Source organism: Puma concolor, chromosome A3 (assembly GCF_028749965.1).
Source record: "Puma concolor isolate L17-30 chromosome A3, mPumCon1.1.hap2, whole genome shotgun sequence".
Taxonomy (NCBI): domain Eukaryota; kingdom Metazoa; phylum Chordata; class Mammalia; order Carnivora; family Felidae; genus Puma; species Puma concolor.
The window spans coordinates 26,349,278-26,376,116 of NC_141669.1; the positions used below are offsets into that span (position 1 = coordinate 26,349,278).

Here is a 26,839-nt window from a genome sequence, read left to right on the forward strand (position 1 = left end):
CTTTCGTTTAGCATGTTTTTGAGATTCATCCACATTCCTACATTTACCAGTAGTTTGTTCCTTTTTACTGCTGGATAATATTCTACATATGGATGTACCACATTTTGTTAATCCATTCACTAAATGATGGACATCTAGATTGTTTCCAGTTTTTAGCTCTTATGAATAAAGCTGTTGTTATAAGCATTCATGTACTGGTCTTTAATGTTTTCATTTCATTTCTTTGGGTAAATGCAAAGAAGAAGGGATTGCTGGGTCATGTGGTAAACATGTGTATGTTAATATCATAAGCTATCAGACTTTCTCCCAAAGTGGCTGTACTTTGTATTCACCCTTCCAAGTATATGTGAGGTCCATTTTTATTTTGTCTTATAATTTTAAGTGCTTTAAAACATTTTGGGGGGGGTATAGTCAATGTATTGGAATTGTTTTCCATTCTAAATTAGGTACTTAGTGGGATCTTGTGATTTTAATTTGTAGTTACCTAAAAGCTAATAATGTTGAACATCTTTTCTTGTGCTTCTTTGCGAGTTACGTCTGTCTTTGATAAAGTATACATTATTTGATCTTTTGCCCACTATATTTTAATGAGGATAATTTTTTTTATCATTGTAAGAGTTCTTTATGTATTCTGGTTACCTGTCTTTTTTTTTTTTTTAATTTTTTTTTTTTCAACGTTTATTTATTTTTGGGACAGAGAGAGACAGAGCATGAACAGGGGAGGGGCAGAGAGAGAGGGAGACACAGAATCGGAAACAGGCTCCAGGCTCTGAGCCATCAGCCCAGAGCCCGACGCGGGGCTCGAACTCACAGACCGCAAGATCGTGACCTGGCTGAAGTCGGACGCTTAACCGACTGCGCCACCCAGGCGCCCCGTCTTTTTTTAGACATAGTGGTTTGCAAATATTTTCTCCCATTCAATTTGGGGCTTGTGTTTTCATTATCTAACTCTGTCTTTTAAGGAGCAGGAGCTTTTAATTTTTTTTTTTTTTTTTTTTAAAGTAGGCTTCGTGCTCCACACAGAGTCCAGCATAGGACTTGAACTCACAACTGTGAGATCAAGGCCTGAGCTGAGATAAAGAGTTGGACGCTTAACTGACTGAGCCACCCTGGTGCCCCAGGTTTTAATTTTAATGCAGTCTAGTTTATCAGGTTTTTTTCTCTTAAGGTTTGTGATTTTTTATCTTCTAAATCTCTGCCTAAGCCACAATCACAAAGAATTTTGTCTGTTTTCTTCTATCAATTAAGTAGTTTTAGGTTTTACATTTAGGTCTGTGATCCATTTCAAGTTAATTTTTTCTATGTTGTATGAAGGTTTCTTCTTTATATGGAGGGCTGTTATTCTAGCATCATTTTTTGAATAGGCTGTTCTTTCTTCATTGACTTACCTTGTCATCTTTGTCAAAGTCAATCCATGTTATGTGTGTGGGTCTATTTCTGGACTTTCTCTTCTGTTCTACTGACCTATATATCTATCCTTTCTCCAGTAGTCTTGTACTTATAAGTCTTGTAATAATTATTTATGCATTTTCTACTATCATACTGACTTAGAGATTCAATTAATATAGCAAATCAACTACCTCGTATCAAAAAATGTTAGGTAATTGAGTATTGAGCACGTGAATTTATCTGTAATCAGTCATTTCATTTGCAGATAGTAATATACTCAGCCTCCTTAAAACATTTATTTGGATGTTGCCAGTGGTAAGTGTCATACACTGCTATTAGGAGTGGAAATTGGTACTCTCAAAAAGTAGTTTGTTGATTTCTGGTGGATGGAAATGAACTGAACTATGACTCGTTAGTTCTACCCCTTAAACATACCCTAGAGAAATTGGCACATATACATACAAGGACAGGTACAAGCATGTTTATTGCAGCATTATTTGAAATACTGAGACACTGGAAATAAACTAAATATATTTTAATAGAAAAATAGTCGAATAAATTATAGGATGATAAAGGATACTATATAGAGAGGCACCTGTGTGGCTCAGTCGGTTGAGCATCTGACTTCAGCTCAGGTCATGATCTCACAGCTTGTGAGTTGGAGCCCCACTTCGGGCTCTGTGCTGACAGCTCAGAGCCTGGAGCCTGCTTCGGATTCTGTGTCCCTCTCTCACTCTGACCCTCCCCCCGCTTATGCTCTGTCTCTGTCTCTCTCTCTCAAGAATAAATAAACATTAAAAAATTTTTTTTTAAAGAATACTATATAGAACTCCAAATGAATGAAGTAGATCTCTATATGGCAACATAGAACTCAAAAGCGATGTAAAATTTTTAAATGGTAGAAATAAAATAGGTACAATAGAAAAACATGTACTAGAAAGATACTCAATATATTATAGTGGTTTCTAGAAAGGAAAGGAGCTTGGAAATGGGAAGAGGCACAAAAAAGGAACTTCTTTTGTATCTATTATTGTAATTGATGAGAAAAAAATGTTTAAGCAAATGTGACATTGTTATCATTTCCCACCACTCAGAATGCAAATGCTATTTTACTGTTTTCTATATTTCCCTCCCTTTTTTTCAAATTAAAAAACCTAAAGTACATGTAAATAGGTTTTTTTATTAAAAAATAGGAAGGTCAGCATCCAAATAATTTGAATTGGATGGTAAGAAATTTGAATTGAATTGGTATGTAAGAAATTATTTTTTTTAAGTTTATTTTGAGAGTGAGTGGGGAGGGGCACAGAGAGAGGGAGAAAGGGAATTCCAAGCAGTTCCACGTTGTCAGCATGGAGACCCATGTGGGGCTCGAACTTATGAACGATGAGATCATGACCTTAGCCTAAACCAAGAGTTGGATGCTTAACCGACTGAGCCACCCACCCTTATAACAAATGCTTAATAATTTCTTCATGTGTCATTATTCTGGCCTAGAAGCTGTGTGAAATACTAGTGGCACCACAATTAGTAAGAAATTACCCCATCCCAGGGGCTGAATCTAGTTAGTGATTTATTTGGGGGATGGTGGAAGGAGTAGGTGGTACACATTCATAAGGGGACAGCATTACTTAGTTGTGTGTGGTGCTTCTGGTAAGACTACTTCATCTTTGTTAATCAAGGGAGTCATGATATTTTACTGGCTTTGAAATTTCAGATAATATTAAGGAATGACATGGGAACTGTTGTTTGATTAAATGGGGACATAAGTTGGGAAAAAAAGAAAAAGTTCTGATAGATGATTTCCACCTTTACTGTATCTCTGTGCCACTTTTCAGATTCTAAAGACTAAGAAATTAATTTTCAAAAACAATGAGATTTGCATGTGGTTGTTACCACTTTACATACATACACTTTATAGAAATATTCTACATACATATTGATACATATTGATTATGCTGAATTTTTAGGTCTTTTTTAGGCTTAACTTGGATCAAGAATTAATGTTGTAAACCAGTCATTTGTTTGAAAGAAAATAGACATTTACTAAATGCCACACTTGTAATCTCATGTATCAGTTCTCATGATGCAATCATTTTTAAAATAAAAGCTAACTCCAGGGGCGCCTGGGTGGCGCAGTCGGTTAAGCGTCCGACTTCAGCCAGGTCACGATCTCGCGCTCCGTGAGTTCGAGCCCCGCGTCAGGCTCTGGGCTGATGGCTCAGAGCCTGGAGCCTGTTTCCGATTCTGTGTCTCCCTCTCTCTCTGCCCCTCCCCCGTTCATGCTCTGTCTCTCTCTGTCCCAAAAATAAATAAAAAAAAAAAGTTGAAAAAAAAAATTATAAAAAAAAAAAAAAAAAAGCTAACTCCAAAAAGGAGGCACAAAACAATGAACAAATTACATCCGATTTGAATACAGTTGGGTTGATTAAATAGTGCTTTTTTCTCCCATTATTGAAATCAGGTTTATGTTTTCTAACTGTATGTATTTTCAATACCATTATTTAAAATAAATTCTCCCTAATTAAAATTTCTTTCCATAGTACAGCATTTCAGTGGTTACAAGCATCAATACCATGAGATGATAAACAAAGGACTCAACCCTAAAATTTTGAGAAATATTGATGTCTATACCTCCCCTTTGGGAAATGTATACACATTAGGATGCTAAAGGTACCAAGAAGTCATATAGTAATATTCCTCAGATTTATTTGATCACAGTCCTCTTTTTCATATATCATCTAATAACAGCATGATTTGGGAAATGTTTAGTATATTCTAGTATGTAATGCCTCGTATATATACAAATAATTATTTCTGTTTTAAAGCAGGACAAAAGGAGCAAGCTGTGGAATGGTATAAGAAAGGTATTGAAGAGCTAGAAAAAGGAATAGCTGTCATAGTTACAGGACAAGGTAAGATTTTATTTACATTTGTTTGGTACATCCCAAATAATATTCATGTGATTGCCCTGATTTCAGATCCAGCTACTTCCTGAAAGTATTTGACAGATTTTTAAATGTTATTATTAATCTGTATAGACTTACCGTTAATGCTTTATTACCTGTGTTCAAACTTGATTACCTATAGCATTCTGACAAAAACCAGGATATTACTTGTGTCCTCCTTGGACCCACTGTTGGAGATGTTTTAGCCTCATTTTTAGCTCTGTTTTGAAACTGGTCCTTCCCTCATTGTCAAGGCAGGAAGGACTGGTTTAATCAGACTCCCTTTTGTGTTTAAGGGTAATGCTTGACTGCATGTTAGAATATGAGCTGTAAATGTCTTACTTTGATGTACACTTGGCATTTTAAAACCAAAGCAGTTATTTTTCATCTTTACTTTCCTATCACCTAAAATTAAAAATTATAGTCTAATATTATCTTTATATAGGCAGCATTTATTTTACACTGTGCTGTGTGCCCAAGCATCAGTGTGTGTGCTTCATGTGTGTTATCTCTTAATTTTCACCACAACCCCACACTCTGAGGCTGCTGCTATTATCCTTACTTTTTACATAAATAACCTTAAGTACCAAGAAGTTTAGTAACTTGCCTAAGGTCTCATAGCTAGCAAGTGGTAGGTAGAGTCAAGATTTGAACCCAGGCAATCTGACTTCAGAGCCTGAATTCTAAAATACTATGCTGTGACTATTGTGCAGTAAGTGGGCATCACTATTAAATAAGTAAAATATTTTAGTTATCATAGATAAAATAAATTCAGAAGGAAAAATTATATAGGATGAGAATCTTAGCCTTATGGATCAGTCCACCCAGGGATATTTGTTATCTGGTTGGCTGATATCTACTACTTACATCATCTCATCCCCAGTAATTGCAACATGTCTAATGTCTGCCAGGTTTTTTTTCTTTGCCCTTTTTGACTACTTCTCTAGCTACTGGTGTCCTATAGAAAAGAGAGCAGACTGGGGCGCCTGGGTGGCGCAGTCGGTTAAGCGTCCGACTTCAGCCAGGTCACGATCTCGCGGTCCGTGAGTTCGAGCCCCGCGTCAGGCTCTGGGCTGATGGCTCGGAGCCTGGAGCCTGTTTCCGATTCTGTGTCTCCCTCTCTCTCTGCCCCTCCCCCATTCATGCTCTGTCTCTCTCCGTCCCAAAAATAAATAAACATTGAAAAAAAAAAATTAAAAAAAAAAAAAAAGAAAAGAGAGCAGACTAGAACAAGTATATATGGGAGGTTAGGCCTTTGAGACTTTTCGTGAGTTTATGAGCATGACTTTATGAATTACGTACAGAATGTATTTGCTCTTCCTTGTCAATTGTGTAGAAGAGCTAGAAGAAAATAAATTATAAGAAAAATGGTACTTCACTGAATCGAAAATGCCTTTGATTATACCACTAAGAGAAAAAACAGTGTCAGTTAAAATATGACACATTCTCTTCTTATCATCACTTTGAATTTGACTTTTACCTTATTGAATGTACTGTCTTCATCCTATTTAGACAAAGCTATAACAGCAATATTAACATCAATGACCAAATTTGTTCACGCACAGGCAATGACAAACTGTGGTATGACTGCAGCCTGGCTGATAGCTTTAGTAAGTTGGTACTGGTTGTAAAACCCATCTCAGTTTGAAAGATTTTTAAATGTAGGGGAAAAGATATGCTTCAAAATCCATGAAATAACACATGAAATCCATGAAATACAACAGTAGATCTGAAACCACCAAAAGGAATGTAACTGATTTTTTAAAGATACTCTTTTCATTATAAAGACTATGACTCCCCATGAGATTAGTTGGGATAATATGTTATCTTCTTTTTTTTTTTCAAGTTTATTTACATATTTTGAGAGAGAGAGAGTGAGCAAGAGCAGGGGAGAGGCAGAGAGAGAGAGAGAGAGAGTGAGAATGAGAGTGTGAGAGAGTCCCAAGCAGGCTGCGTGGTGTGGAGCCCGATGTGGGGCTCGAACCCATGAACTGTGAGATCATGATCTGAGCTGAAACCAAGAGTCAGACACTTAACCGACTGAGCCACTCAGGTGCCCCGATAATATTTTATCTTGAAGTAATATTAGTAGGGAAATGTAGATGTTTTCACTTTTTTTCCTCTTTGTTCTTTCAGGTGAACAGTGTGAAAGAGCTAGACGCCTTCAAGCTAAAATGATGACTAATTTGGTTATGGCCAAGGACCGTTTACAACTTCTAGGTATCACTTAATGAATTGTATAACTGGAATGAGATGTATTTGAAATGTGTGTTCAGTGCAACTTTAAAATTAGATGGAAATAGATCAATCTTAAAAATGTGTTCTAGGCTTTTTTTATAACTTACAGAAAATTTCTAACATATACAAAATAGAAGAGTATAATGAATTAATTATCCATCATTCAGCTCTAATAGTTATCAACTCCTAGTCAGTCTTGATGTATCTATATTCAAGGGCTGGCAAATTACAGCCCATGGGCTAAACCCAGTTCACTACCTATTTTTATAAGATGGCACACAGCTACTCATTCCTGTAGATACTGTCTGGATGCTTTTATGCTACGGTGACAGTGGAGTAGTTGATACAGAGATCATAAAGCTCTCAAAGCCTTTTGATATATAGCTTTTTAAAATATTTTAATATTTACTATCTGGCTTCTTACAGAAAAAGTTTGCCAACTCCAGTGTGTGTGAATGTGTATATATACATATACATATGTGTGTGTGTGTGTATATATATATATATGTACAGAATTTGTTTCAACATAATATGAAGGGGGGAAGTGGGTAGCATATATACCCACTTTCCCCCCTTCATATTATGCTGAAACAAATTCTTGACATTTTTTTAATTCATTTATAAATATTTCCTATTGTATTTCTAAAAATGCCTTAAAAATAAAATTATCAAATGCCGTTATCACATCTAAAAAATAACCAATATTTCTTTTAATATTAACAAAAAAATCATAGCCAAATAAATGATTAGTGTCCAAATAGAATTTATATATAATATATAATATAATGTAATATAATGCATAATACAATGTTTAGTTAGTATCTCATAATTGAATAACTTAGTATTTTTCTGGTAATTTTTTGAATCAGGATCTCCAGAAGATTCATACGATATGCCTCTTTTAATATCCAAGTTCATCTGATAGGTGGTTTGTCAGTACTTCTGGCATTTTGTGATAGTAGTAGCAATTGATGACTGATGCTTAGTGATATAATTCTGTCATTCTTTCTGCATTTATCAGTTTGAATAGGTCTATAAAGAGAAACTTTTCATCTTCTCTTTGAAGGTATAGATTTTAAACTTATTTTTTTAAGGTAAATCTACCCCTAAAACAAAGTGGAACTAAAATCCATCCTTCTTGGGTGATTCTGTACCATAACTTGTTTTGATAGAAGTATATATTTGGTAAACAGATAGACCTTATATATTTATTACTCTGTGATTTATGGTAAGTTATTTAGCATGTTTGAGCCTTTTTCATCTCATTTATAATATGCTAATAGATAATACTTATCTCACTATATTTGTGACAGTCACAGAGACCATAGTAAGTACTCAAAAACGCTGGTTTTTATTCACCTCCTTATCTATCTGTAATCACCACCTTTTGTGGAAAAATGTATTTACACATGCATATGTAAATATTTCATTCATTCATTCATTCTTATATGACCCATTGTGTTGGTAAATTTTTTGCCCCAAGTGATGAAAAAGAAGCCTTTAATGTTTTCAGGTAATTAACAAGGCAATGTTCGCCTAGTGTCTATGGCTGACAGAGTTTGTCTTCTTACTTCCTATGTGAAGATCACTAGTGTATCAAGTAAAATTAAATACAATATCAAAGGTTATTGTAGTAAAATAATTGTTCTAGTTGGTATTTTCTATGTTTTAGCTATAATGCCTTTCACTATATGTACAAATTATCATATCTATAATGCAGATTAAGTTTAATTATGGCACATTTAGTAGCATGTTTCTAATTGAGTAATTAGGAGTTGGTTGATTTATCTTTTGAAGATGTGATATGATGAATTATTGGAAGCATCTCATCTATTATAGACTTGTCTTTTAATGTGGCTTTGTAATTTCTTATTTGTGCTAGGATGAAAAGAGAATCTATAACAAGCTAGGCATTAAAAGAATTAATGTTTTGGATGTCATTGTCTGTTGTCATCCTCAAAAGTGCTCTTTGCCCGTTCATGCAAGAGGTTCCTTTAAAAAAGAAGAGGTGGAATAGAGGCCTCAACATATTCCTGTCTTCTGAGATCTCAAAGTCTAGGACTGTATCTACCAAAGACAGTAAAAAAGAGTTGTGCACACGTGCATAGTAGAGCATATTTATATACTACGTATTGATTGAGAAATGGAACTTTTCAGAGGTGGAATGCCCAGTAGTTACCTAGTTAGGATGGAGAATCATACTAAGAGTTCTGCCTACAGATTAGTTAGAGAGGATGCAGACTCTCTGATAAAATGGGAAGAGTTCATATATATTAGATTCAAGTTAGTAAGCCTTCGAGCAAAGCTTAACCATAAATAAATAATTTTGGCATACCTGGAGGTTACCCTTTTGTAAAAAAATAAATAGCTTCATTCAGCATCCACTTATTAAATCTTTACTCTGTACCAGGTACAGTGCCAATGATATTAACTGAATTTATTTAGTAATTCAGCAAAATTTTTTTAATGTTTATTTTTGTGAGAGAGAGAGAGAGAGAGAGAGACAGGCAGACTGTGAGCAGGGGAGGGGCAGAGAGAGAGGGAGACATAGAATCCAGACTAGGCTCCAGGCTCTGAGCTGTCAGCACAGAGCCCAATGTGGGGCTTAAACTCACGAGTCATGAGATCATGACCTGATCCAAAGTCGGACACTTAACCAACTGAGCCACCCAGGTACCCCTTGAATGTTTGTTTTTTTTAAGTTTATTTATTTTGAGGGAGAGAGTGCACAAGCGGGGGAGGACAGAGAGAGAGAAAATCCCAAGCAGGCTCTTCAGTGTCAGCGTGGAGCCACACATGGGGCTTGATTCACAAATCCCGAGATCATGACCTGAGCTGAATTCAGACGCTTAACCAACTGAGCCACCTAGGTGCCCCTCATCAAATAGTTTTTGGGTGATTACCATGTTCTACATATAAATGTTAGGGTATCCTTCATAGAGTTTTTATTCCAGCAGGGGGAAGACTGACAGTAGGGAATAAACATAAAAAAGAATTAAGTTATACAGTATGTTGGAAGATGATAAATATATGGAAAAAAAAGAAAAAAATAAAACATAGTAATGGGGATTAGGAGTGGATGGGAGGTGGTTTGAGCTTTTAGTTTTAAATAGGATGGTTAGATACACCTCTTTGAAAAGATGACAGGAGTTAGCCATGCAGGTCTCTGGGAGAAGAATGGTCCAGAGAGAAGAGCTGATGTAAAACCTTAAGAAAACATACCTGGTGTGTCTGATAAGAAGCAAAGAGGCCAGTGTGCCCCAGCCAGGAGAGTATGGTAGAGAGGAGGTAAGAGAACTGATGGGGCAGGGAGGTTCATCCTAACAAGCAGGGCCTTCTAGGCCACCATAAAGATTTGGACTTTTGCCATCTCTGAAAAAAGGAGCAGTTACAGGATTTTTAGGAAAGGAATGACATAATCTGACTTATATTTTTTTAAATGTTTATTTTTGAGAGAGAAAGAGAGACAGAGTGTGAGCAGGGGAGGGGCAGAGAGAGAGGGAGACCCAGAATCTAAGCAGGCTCCAGGTCCTGAGCTTTCAGCACAGAGCCCAGTACAGGGCTTGAACCCACAAACCGTGAGATCATGACCTGAGCTGAAGTCAGATGCTTAACTGACTGAGCCACCCAGTCACCTCTCTGACTTAAATTTTGAAAAGATCACCTTGCTAATAGGCTCCAAGGGTAGAGCCAGGGAGAACAAGTTGGATCACTATTGAATTGTAGTAAGCTAGGAGAAAAATGATGGAGGCTTGGACCAGCATAATATGAGGAGAAATTGTAACAAGTGGTAGGATTATAATTATATATGAAGGTTGACCAGATAGATATACTGACATATTGGATATAATGTTCCTCTCCCTAAGGCTCTCATGATATATTGGGTGAGGCAGATACATAAATAGATGAATTGTCATTACTGCTGGATGAGGTGTACAAATATTTTATAGGGGTGGAAAAATAGGTGTCTGAGAAATATTCCTGGAAGAAGTGAAACCTAAAGGGGAGATTAAAAAAGATAAAGCTTTCTTTTTTAAATTACTTTTATTTCTTTTTTAAGTTTATTTATTTTGAGAGAAAGAGTATGAGCAGGGGAGAGGGAGAGGGAGACAGAGGGAGAGAGAGAGGGGGAGAGGGAGGGAGAGAGAATCCCAAGCAGGCTCTGCACTGTCAGCACAGAGCCTGAGAGCCTGATGCGGGGCTCAAACTCACGAACTGTGAGATCATGACCTGAGCCAAAACCAAGAGTCAGACACTTAACTAACTGGGCCACCTAAGTGCCCCAAAAAAGACAAAGCTGTAAAGAATGTTTGGAAGAAAAGACATTTCAGGAAGAAGTAACAGTATGAACAGAGGCTCTCGGTAAGAAATAGCATGGCAAGTAGGGAAGGGTGCTGGAGAAGAAGTGAACATAGGATTACTCCAGTATGAGAGATGCAGGCAGATCATGGAGGGCCTTAATGTTATATACCAAGAGGTTTGATCTCTGGTCTGTGGGCAGTGGGAAGCTGCTAAAGGGTTTTAAACAGAAAAGTTATGTGGTAATATTTTCCTTTTAATAAAGTAGATGACTCGGTTGGTTGTGTGGGAGCCAAGAAGCAAGGTGATGGTTTTATTTTAAATCATTAATGAATCTATACAGCCTTAGTGATTCTAAACAGAAACATTAAACTAAGTTTACTTTCTTTAACAAAAATGAATTGGAGCAAGCTCATATTAGCAGTATAGTAGTATTGTGTATATGTGTGTTTCCACATCTATAAATCTAAACCCTACACACCAAAACAACTTCTCTGGCTTTTTATTCCTAGTTATTAGTTATCAAAACCAAGGAGTTAGTTACTTTATGTTTAGTATGTAATGAATATATACGTGATCTTCTTGTTACATTTCAGTGAAGGGAGTGTTAATTGATAAAGAAGATATTTACAGGTTTTTTTCTAAGTTATGTCTATTACCAACATAAATGGTTTCTTTCTCAGTGATTTGAAAAGTATTATCATTGAGAAAAATCAGATGACCTATCTGTTAACTAACAACAACAACAAAAAGCTCCAAGGTATATTGTATCAGCCAGTTCTAGGATACAAAAACAGTTCAGTACTTTGTGCTTTGTGCAGAAAGGGTAGCTGCTATTTAACCTGTCCCAAAGGCATGTGTGGTTGTACCATAAACCAAGCATGGCGCCTGCTTGTCTGACCTTAGAAATGAAAGTTTAGGAGAGTTAGTATATATGTGCTACATTTTTTCGTATATTCATTGAGCTCCTAGTACAGAAGAAAAGAATCAGTATGACAGTTGGGAGTACTGCCACAAAATAATTATGGTAAGAATTGGGCCCCTGTGATGAATAGGGGCACACAGCAGGTTCTTCCTGTATATTATTTTGTTTAATCTTTGAGACCCTCAGAAAACTGAGGCTAAAGCAAGTTCATGCTGGTAAGTGGTGAAGCAGGGTAAACAGGGTCAACTAGTAGTATGGATGACTTGAATGGGGAAATGGTAGTGCATCAGTGATAGGGGCAAGATAGCACAAAATGGTACCCTCCTGGGCTTGAGGTGCTAGACATAGTGACCTGGGTCTTGAGAGGATTTGTCGTTACTTGAAATTGAGGGTAGGGTTGAAACAGTCTTTTTTTTTCTTTTTAAAAATGTATTTATTTTTGAGAGAGAGAGAGAGAGAGAGAGAGAGAGAGAGCAAGTGAGAAGGGGAGAGACAGAGAGAGGAAGAGAGAGGATCCCAAGCTTGAACCCATGAACCATGAGATCATGACCTGAGCTGAAATCAAGAGTTGTATGCTTAATCGGCTGAGCCACCCCAGGTGCTCCTATACAATCTTTTTTTTTTTTTTAATAATATATTTGTGTTGTAAAAAAAATAAAAAATAAAAAATAAATTGTGTCGTAAGTTGCCAGCCATGTTAAAGAAGTGTCTGGATGATAAAAACAATATTCATTTTTTTGTCTCCAGGCTATTCCCCTACATAATGATGCGGGTATATTAGATACTCAGAAAATATTTGCTGGTGATAGTGGTAATATGAAACCTGCTTCAGGTTACAGCACCTATATAAAGCATATTTTGAAAATAACCAGTTGTGAACTTCTGTTGCTATTTTAATGTCTGAGTTTTTACTAATTATATTTTTAAGATAATTTTATATAAATGCCAAAATCCTTCATCTTCTAACACCTTGAATTACTTTTTATTTTCACATGTACATCTTATTTTTTCATTATGTGTTTTTGCTTTTTATTTATTTTGTTCTTTTTTTTTACCTGCCTCTGTTGCATAGAGAAGCTGCAACCAGTTTTGCAATTTTCCAAGTCCCAAACGGATGTCTATAATGACAGTACTAACTTGACATGCCGCAATGGACATCTCCAGTCAGGTGGGTTTAGGTTAACTAACATGGAAGATAATAAAGCTTGCATGCAGAGTAGAGTCCTATATAACCTGATAATGTTGATTTGATTTTATAATGGTTTATTTCGTTGGCTTTTGTTTTCACAGGGCTGTGTTGAAAATACAGTATCCCTGTCATTCATGGTATATAAATATGTAGCAAATAGGATATAACCATTCTCAACATGCTTTATTTGCTTATTTTGCAACCACCCATTTTTTGAGATTATAAAATATGAAGGTTCATTTTCCTAAGCTATTAAAATATTCTTTTGTTTCTGTTGCATTTTCAGCATTTGTGGTTTTTTTCATGCATACCTGTACCAAGTTTTCATGAAGTGGTGTTTTTTAAGTCAGAAATTTTAATTTCTCTTTGTTAAATATCAATATTAATTGCACATATTTAATTACAGTTTTAATTACTATGCATGAACGTTTTAACATAGTACCTTAGGAAAAATTTGAAGCTGAGTTCACATAGTAAGGGGAAACATTAGAATACTATTATTAACTATGGGTTAAATTTGTTTTCCACGAACTTTGGGGTATCAACTCCTACAGAAGCTTACAGCAGATCTTTATTTCCTAAGTTCTCTGACATCTTGGCTAGTTTTATTGGTGACTTTTTCAGCATTAGTTTCATGTACAGGGCTTAAACTTTATGAAAGTAAACATTGCTTTGTTCAATTTGTAGCAGAAAAACCTTAGTTTAGACTATAAGACAACTGTCTTCTTTATTCATACATAATACAAACCTTCAAGACTTGAATTAAGAAGAATTAAGGTAAGTGGACTGGAGACAGTAGGTCATCAAATCTTTTCCCTTCTGGCTTTACTTCTCTCTTATGGAGTTCTCATTTTGGTTTGGTCTTCTAGTACAGAGCCCCTTGTGACTGGCTGTATTCCTTTTCCTCCCTGTACATGATTTAAAAAAATAATATTTAAGGTTTATTTATTTTTGAGAGAGAGAGGCATAGTGCAAGCAGGGGAGGGGCAGAGAGAGAGGGAGACACAGAAGCTGAAGCAGGCTCCAGGCTCCTTGCTGTCAGCACAGAGCCCAATGCAGGGCTTAAACTCACGAACCGCAAGATCATGACCGAGCCGAAGTCAGACGCTTAATCAACTGAGCCACCCAGGTGCCCCCTTCCTGTACATGATTTAAAACACCATTTCTAGGGGCGCCTGGGTGGCTCAGTTGGTTAAGCGGCCGACTTCGGCTCAGGTCATGGTCTCACGGTCCATGAGTTCGAGCCTCTCGTTGGGCTCCGTGCTGACAGCTCAGAGCCTGGAGCCTGTTTCAGATTCTGTGTCTCCCTCTCTCTGACCCTCCCCTGTTCATGCTCTGTCTCTCTCTGTCTCAAAAATAAATAAACGTTAAAAAAATTTTTTAAAATAAATAAATAAATAAATAAACAAAAAAAACACACCATTTCTAATATAGAAATAAATATTTTGCCTGTTTCTCTCAGCCCAGCTATGAAGAGCTGACATTTTCATAAGGAACTTTTTTAAAAACCAAGAAATGTAAGAATTTACCACATATAAATAATTAAGTTTCTTTTTTTTTTTTTTAATTTTTTTTTTTCAATGTTTTATTTTATTTTTGGGACAGAGAGAGACAGAGCATGAACGGGGGAGGGGCAGAGAGAGAGGGAGACACAGAATCAGAAACAGGCTCCAGGCTCTGAGCCATCAGCCCAGAGCCCGACGCGGGGCTCGAACTCACAGACTGCGAGATCGTGACCTGGCTGAAGTCGGACGCTTAACCGACTGCGCCACCCAGGCGCCCCTAAATAATTAAGTTTCTAAGATATAAATTTGAGATCCTAATAATCCTCCAATGTAAACAGCAAAATTTTCTAGCCCTGAAGAGCTGGTATGCCTTTCCCTTGTTTTCTTCTCTTCTACTTCATTTCACATGTGAGATCCCATTGTATTTTTCTGCCATGCAAGAAACCCAAAACAAAACAAAAAAGCAACTTTCTCTTCCTGATACCTATGTTAAAAAATCAAACCATCTTATTTCTTTTTTTTTAATTTGTTTTTTTTTTTCAACGTTTATTTATTTTTGGGACAGAGAGAGACAGAGCATGAATGGGGGAGGGTCAGAGAGAGGGAGACACAGAATCGGAAACAGGCTCCAGGCTCTGAGCCATCAGCCCAGAGCCTGACGCGGGGCTCGAACTCACGGACCGCGAGATCGTGACCTGGCTGAAGTCGGACGCTTAACCGACTGCGCCACCCAGGCGCCCCAAACCATCTTATTTCAAATCCCTAGTGATCAGTTTATTTATTTATTTATTTATTTATTTATTTTTATTTTTTAAGATTTACATCCAAATTCGTTAGCATATAGTGCAACACTGATTTCAGCAGTAGATTCCTTAGTGCCCCTTACCCATTTAGCCCATCCCCCCTCCCATAGTGATCTGTTTTATCCTGTTTTCTTGATGGGGGTATTTACCAAGTGCACAGCTAATTAATGCAGCACTGGTATTTGATACCCATTGAGTCCTAGTCAATGAACTTGCTTACTCAGGCCTATTTTACGAGTGTCACACACTCCTGGAATATTCTGTGATGTTTCACATGGATGAGTTATTTCATCTCTCTTAGGAAATAGTTATGCCAAAGTCTACATATTACTTCAGTGTGTTATCTATAGTGTCCAGTTTTCAACTCAGAATTTCCAGACATGCAAAGAAATAAGAAAGTGTGACCGTTACTTAAGAAAAGAATCAGGGGCGCCTGGGTGGCTCAGTCAGTTGAGCAGCTGACTTCGGCTCAGGTCATGATCTCGCGGTTCTTGAGTTTGAGCCCCACATCAGGCTGCGCTGTTCTGACAGTGCAGAGCCTGGAGCCTGCTTTGGATTCTGTGTCTCCCTCTCTCTCTGACCCTCCCCTGCTTGTGCTCTGTCTCTCCCTCAAAATAAACATTAAAAAATTAAAAAAAAAAAAAAAAAGAAGAAAAGAATCAGTCACGGGTGCCTGGGTGGCTCAGTTGGTTAAGTGTCCGGCTTCAACTCAGGTCATGATCTCACAGTTTGTGAGTTTGAGCCCCACGTTGGGCTCTGTGCTGACAGCTCAGAGCCTGGAGCCTGCTTCAGATTCTGGGCCTCCCTCTCTCTGCCTCTCCCCTGCTCACACTCTCTCTCTCTCTCTCCAAAATAAACATTAAGAAAATTTTTTTGTAAGAAAAGAATCAGTCAATAGAAATTGACTCTTGAATGGGCCCAGTTGTTGATGTAGCAAAGACTTACGAGCAGCTATTATTAAATGTGTTCAAAGAGTTAAAATACGGCATCAGGGGGCACCTGGGTGGCTCAGTTGGCTAAGTGTCCGACTTCAGCTCAGGTCACGATCTCGCAGTTTGTGGGTTCGAGCCCCGCATCGGGCTCTGTGCTGACAGCTCAGAGCCTGGAGCCAGTTTCAGATTCTGTGTCTCCCTCTCTCTCTGACCCTCCCCCGTTCATGCTCTCTCTCTCTGTCTCAAAAATAAACAAACATTAAAAAAAAATTTTTTTTTTTTTTTTTCAACGTTTATTTATTTTTGGGACAGAGAGAGACAGAGCATGAGCGGGGGAGGGGCAGAGAGAGAGGGAGACACAGAATCGGAAACAGGCTCCAGGCTCCGAGCCATCAGCCCAGAGCCCGACGCGGGGCTCGAACTCACGGACCGCGAGATCGTGACCTGGCTGAAGTCGGACGCTCAACCGACTGCGCCACCCAGGCGCCCCAAAAAATTTTTTTTAATAAAAAAAAAATACGGTATCAGTTAGCAAACCTGTGATCTTAGCACATAGCATACTATACAATAAAGATAATGGAAATTCTAAAGTTGAAAAGTATACTTGCTAAAATAAAAAAAAAAAAAATTACTAGATAACCTCAACAGCATATTGGAGATGTCATATGAGAGATTCAATGATCTTGATCCTAGATCAATAGAAACTAAATCAGGTGACCCCCAACATTGTCACAAAGCATATGAGTGTTTGTGTAGGGCCAGGGGCAATAAGGGATGCAGTGCAAATGAGTACAAAGAAACTTTTGGGTAGGATGGAAGCATTTTGTATCTTGATTTTAGTGGCTATTTCATCTTTTTTTTTTTTTTTTTAACATTTATTTTGAGAGGGAAAGTGTGAGAGGGGGAAGAGCAGAGATAAAGGTAGAGAGAGAATCCCAAAGAGCCTCCACAGCCAGCACAGAGCCTGAGGCAGGGGTCAGTCCCACCACCCATGAGCTCATGACCTGAGCAAAAATCAAGAATTGGATGCTTAACCTACTGAGCCACCCAGGCATCCTGTCATCTTTATATCTTTATAAACTCAATCAAATTATACATTTTAAATGGATGCAATTTATTACTCATAGATTATACCTCAAAAGGTTGATTAGAAAAGAAATACTGAAAGGCTTGAAAGATAGTAATCCTGGGATGCCTGGGTGGCTCAGTTGGTTAAGTGTCTGACTTCGACTCAGGTCATGATCTCACGGCTAGTGAGTTTGACCCCCGCATTGGTGTCTGGGTGACAGCTCAGAGTCTGGAGCCTGCTTTGGATTCTGTGTCTCCCTCTTTCTCTGCTCCTCCCCTGCTTGTACTGTCTCTCTCTCTCAAAAATAAACTTCAAATTTTTTTTTTAAATGATAATAGGTTAACACTTTTTTCTTGCTACCGTGTTTTGAACCTACCTACTCTGTTGCCTACTAAACTTTTGCTATTTTTTATGAAAAGTCTGCCGTCTGTTCTCTTAGTTCCTTGTGGAAATTTCTATTCACTTACAATCTTAGGACTGTATGTTTACTGTCTGAAGAAATTCTTCTCCACTCTTTTTTTTTTTAATGTGTATTTATTTTGAGAGAGAGAGAAAGAACTTGAGCAGGGGAGGGGCAGAGAGACACGGAGAGAGAGAATGTCAAGCAGGCTCTGCACTTTTAGCACAGAGCCTGACACAAGGCTCAAACTCACAAACTGAGAGATCATGACCTGAGCCAAAATCAAGAGTCAGACGCTTAACTGAATGAGCCACTCAGGCACCCCTCCCTCTCCTTTTTTCCCTCTGAAATGAATCTTTATCTTATCTCACATGCTTTTTTATTTTGGGGTGGGGGACAGATACTCATTTCCTAAGTTCTGTGATATCTTGGCTAGTTTTATTGGTGACTTTTCCAGTATTAGTTTCATGTCCAGGACTTAAATTTTATGAAAGTAAACATTGCTTTGTTCAGTTTGTGACAATAAGAGCAGATTTTGCTCTTTTTTCACACCTTTGCTTTCCTTATTATTTTCCCCTTTTCTAGATTGCTTTCCTGCTTTGTCCTTTAGGGTCACTATCCACTAGTTCTTTGAACATATGGTTCAGAACTTTACATTTATTTACTGGAAGAACCTCTTGATCACCTTTCTCTACTCTAACGTTCTCTTTGAGTTTCCTTAAAACACTTAGAGGGATTTGATGAAAAACACAAAAATAAGGTTTTTGTCTTTTCTTTAGGCTGTTCTAATTTGCTGACTGATTTAACATTTGTCTTTACTGTAAACATTGTTACTAATAAACTGATGTTTGTTAGGGAGTATATAAAAATATTAGAAGTAGTAAGATTTGAACATTTGAAAGCCTGTAATGTATGTAGAAGTGCAATATAGGTAGGTCAGGTAACCTTTTAAGCTTAATTGAAAATGTTTTTTATGTGTTTATTTACATATATACAGCACATAGAATACTCAGCATATAAAACCACATCTTTGTACCCTTTAAATTAAAAATTGATTGATATTAAATTAATTGATTATTTCCTTTGGTGGGCACAGACTGTGGACTTTCATACTATTTTATAGTCTTGAAAGTTTGGAACAAGGTAATGCAATGTTCCCTCCCCCCCCCCCCCCCACTTCTTCTACAACATAACTTTAATGCCTTTATTGCATTTTGTTTTTTAAATATTCAGCAACTTTGGGTAATCTTCTTATGTCCTCCTCCTGTCCCCACAAATAAATGTGGTTCTTCTTATTACAAATAAATATTCCTTATAAGACTATTATAATATACATCAGGAAAAGGAAAAACCTAAATACCCATAATCTTGTCCACCAAGTGATAACCCCATGACCACCCTAGTAGATAGTCTAATTGAAATCTTATTTTGAAATATTGCTAATGTAAAAAAAAATAGTATTTAGCTTAGTTTTGCAAATTTGTACCCATCTTTATTTTATAATGTTTAGCCGCAGTTTTCTATCCATGATGATTGTACTTTTTCTTTGATAGAAAGTGGAGCTGTTCCAAAAAGAAAAGATCCCTTGACACACACTAGTAATTCACTGCCTCGTTCAAAAACAGTTATGAAAACTGGATCCACAGGTCTTTCAGGCCACCACAGAGCACCTAGTTGTAGTGGTTTATCCATGGTTTCTGGAGTGAGACAGGGACCTGGTCCTGCAGCTGGAACTCATAAGGTATTTAATTGCTTGCTTAAGATAATAACAAATACTTTATAATATCTTAAAGCATTGATAAGTTTATACAAAGTGGAATGTAATTTTTTTTTTTAATCTACAAGAAAAAAATCTGTAAGGACAACTTGCTATTAAAAAGTAAATCTTACTTTAACTCCCTTTGGACCTAATTCGGTATTGTTTAGTAAACTGCTTATCCAGTCTGTTTTATATAATGCTATGGAGTTCATTTTAAATTTGTTACTCAGTTGTTTAAATATATGTACATGTTTTATAACATTAACCACAGAGTTTTGTTAGAATTCTAACAATAATCAAAATTATCATAGGGTCTTTTTATTTTATGGTATCTAAATCTTTCTGGATTAAATCCTCTTGTAAGCCCACTTCATGCCAAATGTAGTTCTGTAGTTAATACCATTTTGCCTTGGAGTAAATACACAGTTTTGGGTTTTTTATATCCTTTTTCCTATTGTTAAGTTTTTAATTCTGTGAACTTTGAGGTTAATTTACTTGAGAAAACTGTTGTTTGTATTTTTACATTATAATTTTGTGTCCTTTAAGAGTACACCAAAAACAAACAGAACAAATAAACCTTCTACCCCTACAACTGCTGTTCGCAAAAAGAAAGACTTGAAGAATTTTAGGAATGTGGACAGCAACCTTGCTAACCTTATAATGAACGAAATTGTGGACAAGTAAGTTTTGCCATCTAAAGTGTTTCATTTAATGGTTTTAGTTTTGAATTTATTTATTTAATATAAGTAAAATAGATAACAAATATTTTGTCTAGGAGCACCTGGAAGCCTTGGTCTGTTAAGCGACCAACTCTTGATTTCATCCTGGGTTATGATCTCACAGTTTGTGAGTTCAAGCCACACATTGGGCTCCATGCTGACAGCACAGAGTCTGCTTGGGATTCTCTCTCTCCGTGTGTGTGTGTGTGTGTGTCTGTCTGTCTCTCAAATAAACTTAAATAAATAAAGTATCTTGTCTAATATACTTATTTAATTTTTATGTTTTCAGTTACAGTAAATGCAGAAAACCATTGTTTTACCGATTTAATTATAATTTCACAGTTAACATAAAAATAACTGTATTTCAAAAAAAATAACTTTATTTCATATGGTAGTAACTGAAGCATATTTTGTTGTGGAGCTAACTGTAATTCTCTTTCTTAGTGGAACAGCTGTTAAATTTGATGATATAGCTGGACAAGAGTTGGCAAAACAAGCCTTGCAAGAAATTGTTATTCTTCCTTCTCTAAGGCCTGAGGTAAGCACTTTATATTATCATTTTCCTGTAGCATCATTCATTACTGAATCCATACTAGCAGTAAAGAAATGTGTGAGCTATGCTAGACTGATTAATTCATATAATTCATATAATTCATTTGATGTTTTTAAAAAGAAAAAAACGGGCGCCTGGGTGGCTCAGTTGGTTAAGCGGCCGACTTCGGCTGAGGTCATGATCTCGCGGTCCGTGAGTTCGAGCCCCGCGTCGGGGCTCTGTGCTGACAGCTCAGAGCCTGGAGCCTTTTTCAGATTCTGTGTCTCTCTCTCTCTCTGACCCTCCCCCGTTGATGCTCTGTCTCTCTGTCTCATAAATAAACGTTAAAAAAAAAAAAAATTAAAAAAAAAAAAACATTAGCAATTGATGTTGACTGGTTATTAGAGGAGAATGACTATAATGGTTCCTAATAACCAATCTATTTTTAACATTCAGAGGGAAAAGTAGGTAACAGAAAATAATTTTTATATCAAGGGAAGAGGAATTTAAAATTAAGAGACAAATCATACTGCAGACAAGGGAAGTTAAGATAAAATTATGAAGTTTGAAGAACTATTTTCTGTCAAAGTAGAGTTGAGATACCATGTTATTTCAGTTTCAGGTGTACAACATTGACAACTCTGTACATTAAGTCGTGCTCACTATGATAAATATGGTTATCATCTGTCACCATACGATGTTACTACAGTAGAACTGTCTATAGTCCCCATGCTGTGTTTTCATCCCTGTGACTTACTTATTTTAAAACTGGAAGCTTGTACCTCTTAATTCCCTTCACCAGTTTTGCTCACCCCTCAACTCCTTCCCCTCTGGCAACCACCTGTTTGTTCTCTCTATTTATGATTATGTATCTGTTTGTTGGTTCTCATTGTAACAACAACAAAAAAATGATAATTGTGTGAAGTGAAGGATGTGTTAACTAACCTTATTTTGGTAAATATTGTTCAATATATGTATGTATCAAATCATACCGTACACGTTTAACTTAGCGTTATGTCTGTTATATCAAAGTAAAACCAGAAAATGTTAAAAAAAAAAAAAAATGCCACAGTAATCAAGATAGTGTGTCTTTGGCAAAAGAATAGACAAATAGATCAGTAGAACAGACTAGAGAGCCCAGAAACACAAGAGACACAAATATCATCAGTTGACAAAGGCACAAAAGCAATTTGATGGAGAAACTATGGTGTTTTCCACAAATGGTGCTGGAACAAATAGGCATCCATGTGAAAAATAATTCTAGAACTGTACTTTCCCACCTTTCATAAAAATTAATTCAAATTGGTTACAGACCTAAATGTGAAAGGCAAACCTAATTGTAAAACTCCTAGAAGATAATATAGTAAAAAAATCTAGGTGATCTTTTGGTTTGAGGATAGCATATTAGATATAACACCAAAAGCACGATCCTTAAAAGAAAAATTGGTAAGTTGAACTTAATTAAAATTAAAAACTTTTCTGTGAAAGATGTTAAGAGAATGAGAAGACAAGCCACAGACCAGGAGAAAATCTTTGCAAAATATATTACATGATAAAGGACTGGTATCCAAATATATACAAAGAACTTTTAAAACTGCACAGTAAGAAAACAAATGACCCAGTTAAAATGTGGGCATAACCGTAAAATACCTAGGAATAAATATAACCAAAGAGGTGAAAAACCTATACACTGAAAACATTAGAAAGCTAATGAAAGAAATTGAAGAAGACAAAAAAAATGGAAAAATATTCCATGCTCCTGGATAAGAAGAACAAATATTGTTAAAATGTCAATACTCCCCAAAGCAATCTACATATTCAATGCAATACCTATCAAAATAACACCAACATTCTTCACAGAGCTAGAACAAACAATCCTAAAATTTGTATGGAACCAGAAAAGACCCAAATAGCCAAAGCAATCTTGAAAAAGAAAACTAAAGCTGGAGGCATCACAATCCTGGATGTCAAGTAGAATTACAAAGCTGTAATCATCGGGGCGCCTGGGTAGCTCAGTCAGGTGAGCATCCGACTTCCGCTCAGGTCATGATCTCGCGATTTGTGAGTTTGGGCCCCGTGTCGGGCTCTCTGCTGACAGCTCAGAGCCTGCAGCCTGCTTCGAATTCTGTGTCTCCCTCTCTCTCTGCCCCTCCCCTGCTCATACTCTGTCTCTCTCTGTCTCTCAAAATTAAATAAATGTTAAAAAGAAAATTAAAGGAAAAAAGCTGTAATCATCAAGACAGTATGGTATTGAGATGAAAACAGACACTCAGATCAGTGGAACAGAATAGAAAACCCAGAAATGGACTCACAGACATATGGCCAACTAACCTTTGACAAAGCAGGAAAGAATGTCCAATGGAATCAAGACAGTCTCTTCAGCAAATGGTGTTGGGAAAACTGGACAGCGACATGCAGAAAAATGAACCTGGATCACTTTCTTACACCATACACAAAAATAAACTCAAAATAGATGAAAGACCTAAATGGAAGACAGGAAGCCATCAATATCCTTGAGGAGAAAGCAGGCAAAACCTCTTAGATCTTAGCTGCAGTAACTTCTTACTAAACACGTTTCCTGAGGCAAGGGAAACAAAACAAAAATGAACTATTGGGACCTCATCAAAATAAAGAGCTTCTGCACAGCGAAGGAAACAATCAGCAAAACCAAAAGGCAGCTGACAGAATGGGAGAAGATATTTGCAAATTACATATCAGATAAAGGGTTAGTATCCAAAATCTATAAAGAGCTTCTTAAACTCAACACCCAAAAACCAATCCAGTGAAGAAATGGGCAAAAGATGTGAATAGACACTTCTCCAAAGAAGACATCCAGATGGCCAACCAACACATGAAAAAATGCTTAACATCACTTGTCATCAGGGAAATACAAATCAATACCACAATGAGATACCACCTCAAACCTGTCAGAATGGTTAACATTAACAACTGAGGCAACAACAGATGTTGGCAAGGATGCGGAGAAAGAGGATCTCTTTTGCACTGCTGGTGGGAATGCAAACTGGTGCAGCCGCTCCGGAAAACAGTATGGAGGTTCCTCAAAAAATTAAAAATAGAACTACCTTGCGACCCAGCAATTGCACGACTAGGTATTTATCCAGGGGATACAGGTGTGCTGTTTCGAAGAGGCACATGCACCCCCATGTTTATAGCAGCACTATCAACAATAGCCAAAATATGGAAAGAACCCAAATGTCCATTGATGGATAAAGATGTGGGGTGTGTGTGTGTGTGTGTATACATACAATGGAGTATTACTCGGCAATCAAAAAGAATGAAATCTTGCCATTTGCAACTACATGGATTATAGTATTGTAGTATTTTAATCATTTTTTTTTAATACTTATTTTTGAGAGAGACAGAGCATGAGCAGGGGAAGGGCAGAGAGAGAGGGAGACACAGAATCTGAAGCAGGCTCCAGGCTCTGAGCTTCAGCACAGAGTCCGAAGTGGGGCTCAAACTCATGAACCACAAGATCATGAACTGAACCGAAGTCAGACACTCAACCGAGTGAGCAACCCAGGTGCCCCCAAAATAAATACTTTTTTGAAAGTTGAATATCTGCTAGATCCTTTGTCCCCTTCTCTCTCTGCCCCTCCATGACTCGTGCTTTCTCTCTCTCAAAAATATATAAACAATAAAAAAAAATTTTTGTTAAGTATTAGCCATTTCATATAGTTCAACTTAAAAATACATACTCTTTCACTATTAAGCAAAGTGATATCAGTCTTGTGCTTCACACTTGACTCTTTGCCATGCCTGGTGTCTTTGAGTCTGGAGACTCAGGTTTAATATCTCTAAAGAACAAAATTTTTGCCTCCTTTGTTTGTGAAAGAGGAGTACTTGGATCTTGGTGATCTTGGTGGGGGGGGGTGGGCACCTCAGTTTGGTTGTTCCTCATACAAACTTTCAAGCAGTTCCTCTGTGGCTGTCCGCCTTCCTCCTGCTTTCTCTGATACATCATACTTCCACGTCCTGACGTTTTCCAGGGTTTTTGTTCACTTCTACTCACTGCTGGTATCTAGGTATCCCTTTACAATCAGGCACTTAGGTTTTAGCTCCATCACCTCTGCAAAATAATTTACCACACTTTGTCCGTTCTCTCTCTACAAAAATTTTTGTGTCTTCTGTTTTTTCCTTTTGTGTTCTCTTTATTTTGAAGATTTATATCTTCTTTTTTCATCTACTATTATTTTGGTGAGATTTCCAAAGGAAGTAGAGAAGAATATGTGTTCATTATGTCTTGTTTAACCAATTTGCTTTAATTTTCAATGAGATTCTTAAAAACTTTGTTTTCTTCTGTTTTTAATAGTTACACCAATTTATTGATTATATGTGTTCTCTTTAGAGCTCTGAGGAGTTCTGTTTAGGAGGATGCTACGGAAAAATGCTTTTTTTTTTTTATTTTTAACAATTATTTTTGAGAGAGAGAGAGAGAGAGACAGAGTGCAAGTGGGGGAGGGGCAGAGAGAGAGAAAGACAAAGACAGAATCTGAAGCAGGCTCCAGGCTCTGAGCTGTTCACAGATCCCTATGCAGGGCTCGAACCCACGAACCATGCGATCATGACCTGAGCCGAAGTCAGATGCTCAACCAACTGCACCCCCAAACGTCCCCAAAATGATGCTTTTCAGATGACAGACTTAAAATGTTTGGGAAAAAAAGTGTCTCCAGAATCATAGTTGTGAACTAAAGTATATGATTTTAGTTGTTCACAGGGCTTAGAGCTCCTGCCAGAGGATTGTTACTCTTTGGTCCACCTGGAAATGGAAAAACAATGCTGGTAAGAATTCTTTTAGAATTTGAATGTTCTGTTTAGATAATTAGAGATAATGTTATGAAAAAAAGTTTATATTGCCTCTGAGTTATTTTTTAGTATATGTGCTGCCGAAGCGTGCACAACCTCTGAGTTATTTTTATGATTTGCTTTTTGTTATAATATACTTCTCCTAAGTTTTTTTTTTTTAAAGTTCTTTTTTTTAACGTTTATTTTTGAGACAGAGAGAGACAGAGCATGAACGGGGGAGGTCAGAGAGAGAGGGAGACACAGAATCAGAAACAGGCTCCAGGCTCTGAGCGATCAGCACAGAGCCTGACACGGGGCTCGAACTCACGGACTGTGAGATTGTGACCTGAGCCGAAGTTGGACGCTTAACCGACTGAGCCACCCAGGCGCCCCTTCTCCCAAGTTTTTAAACATGTTTTCAGTGAAGAAGTAGATGGAAAAACACATTATGTTCTCTTCAGTAGTATGTTTTGGAGTGGTTAAATTTAAGTGTAGTTTTCATTATTTTCCCAAGTTAAATAATAACATTTTTACCTCAGTAAAGCTTACCTTACTATATTCTGTATCTTCCTAGCCCTTGATTTTTTTTTTCTTCCTATCTTAACAGCTTTATTTAAATATTCAGCAGAGCGGGTGCCCAGGTGGCTCAGTCTGTTAAGCGTCTGACTGTTGATTTTGGCTCAGGTCGTGGTCTCAACGGTTTGTGAGTTTGAGCCCCATGTCAGGCTCCCAGCTGGCTGTGTGGAGTCTGCTTGGGATTCCCCCCCCCACCGCCCCTACCCCCTCTCTCTCTCTCAAAATAAATAAAAACTTTCAAAATAAATAAATAATCAGGATAACACGCTTTTTCTTTTTTTATTGAAGTATAATTTACATACAACATTTTTTTTTTCCAGTATCCTTTTGCCCAAGGTTTTACTGGGATCTGGATACCTCTTTCTCCTGTATAGCTCTTTTAGAGGGGAAAAGTAAAGAGGAAAAGAGTTTAGCCGTTTCTCTTTCCCCAACCAGTTATCTTTCTATAACTAAGAAGGGAATTAACACCCTTTTTTTTTAACCACTCTTTATCCATCTCCCTTAGAAAAAATAGGGAGAATGGAAAGAAGCATAGCTCTTCCTAGACTTTTTCTTCATTACTGAGAAGAAACACACTGATTGCCACATATCAGGAATCATGTAATATTTTATATTTTTGGAAAGTCTTTTTTAGTGTTTAAGCTGATCAAATGTTCTTTTATTTAAAAAAATTTTTTTAATGTTCATTTGAGAGAGAGACAGACAACACGAGTCAGGGAGGGGCAGAGAGAGACGGAGAGATAGAATCCAAAG

The 26,839-nt window shown here is 37.1% G+C and overlaps 1 protein-coding gene across 4 annotated transcripts in view; it reads left to right on the forward strand.

Moving 5' to 3' along the window:
- Nucleotides 1–26,839, forward strand: part of SPAST (spastin) — a 53,015-nt gene that overhangs the window by 12,277 nt on the left and 13,899 nt on the right. The window contains exons 2-8 of one of the 4 annotated variants that reach the window (XM_086700314.1): nt 4,215–4,301; nt 6,471–6,554; nt 12,869–12,964; nt 19,248–19,435; nt 20,000–20,133; nt 20,617–20,710; nt 25,433–25,507. In XM_086700314.1, the coding sequence (XP_086556440.1) occupies nt 4,215–4,301; nt 6,471–6,554; nt 12,869–12,964; nt 19,248–19,435; nt 20,000–20,133; nt 20,617–20,710; nt 25,433–25,507 (758 nt within the window). The remainder of the gene's footprint in view (nt 1–4,214; nt 4,302–6,470; nt 6,555–12,868; nt 12,965–19,247; nt 19,436–19,999; nt 20,134–20,616; nt 20,711–25,432; nt 25,508–26,839) is intronic. The other 3 variants (XM_086700315.1, XM_086700316.1, XM_086700317.1) reach the window with 3 other exon arrangements.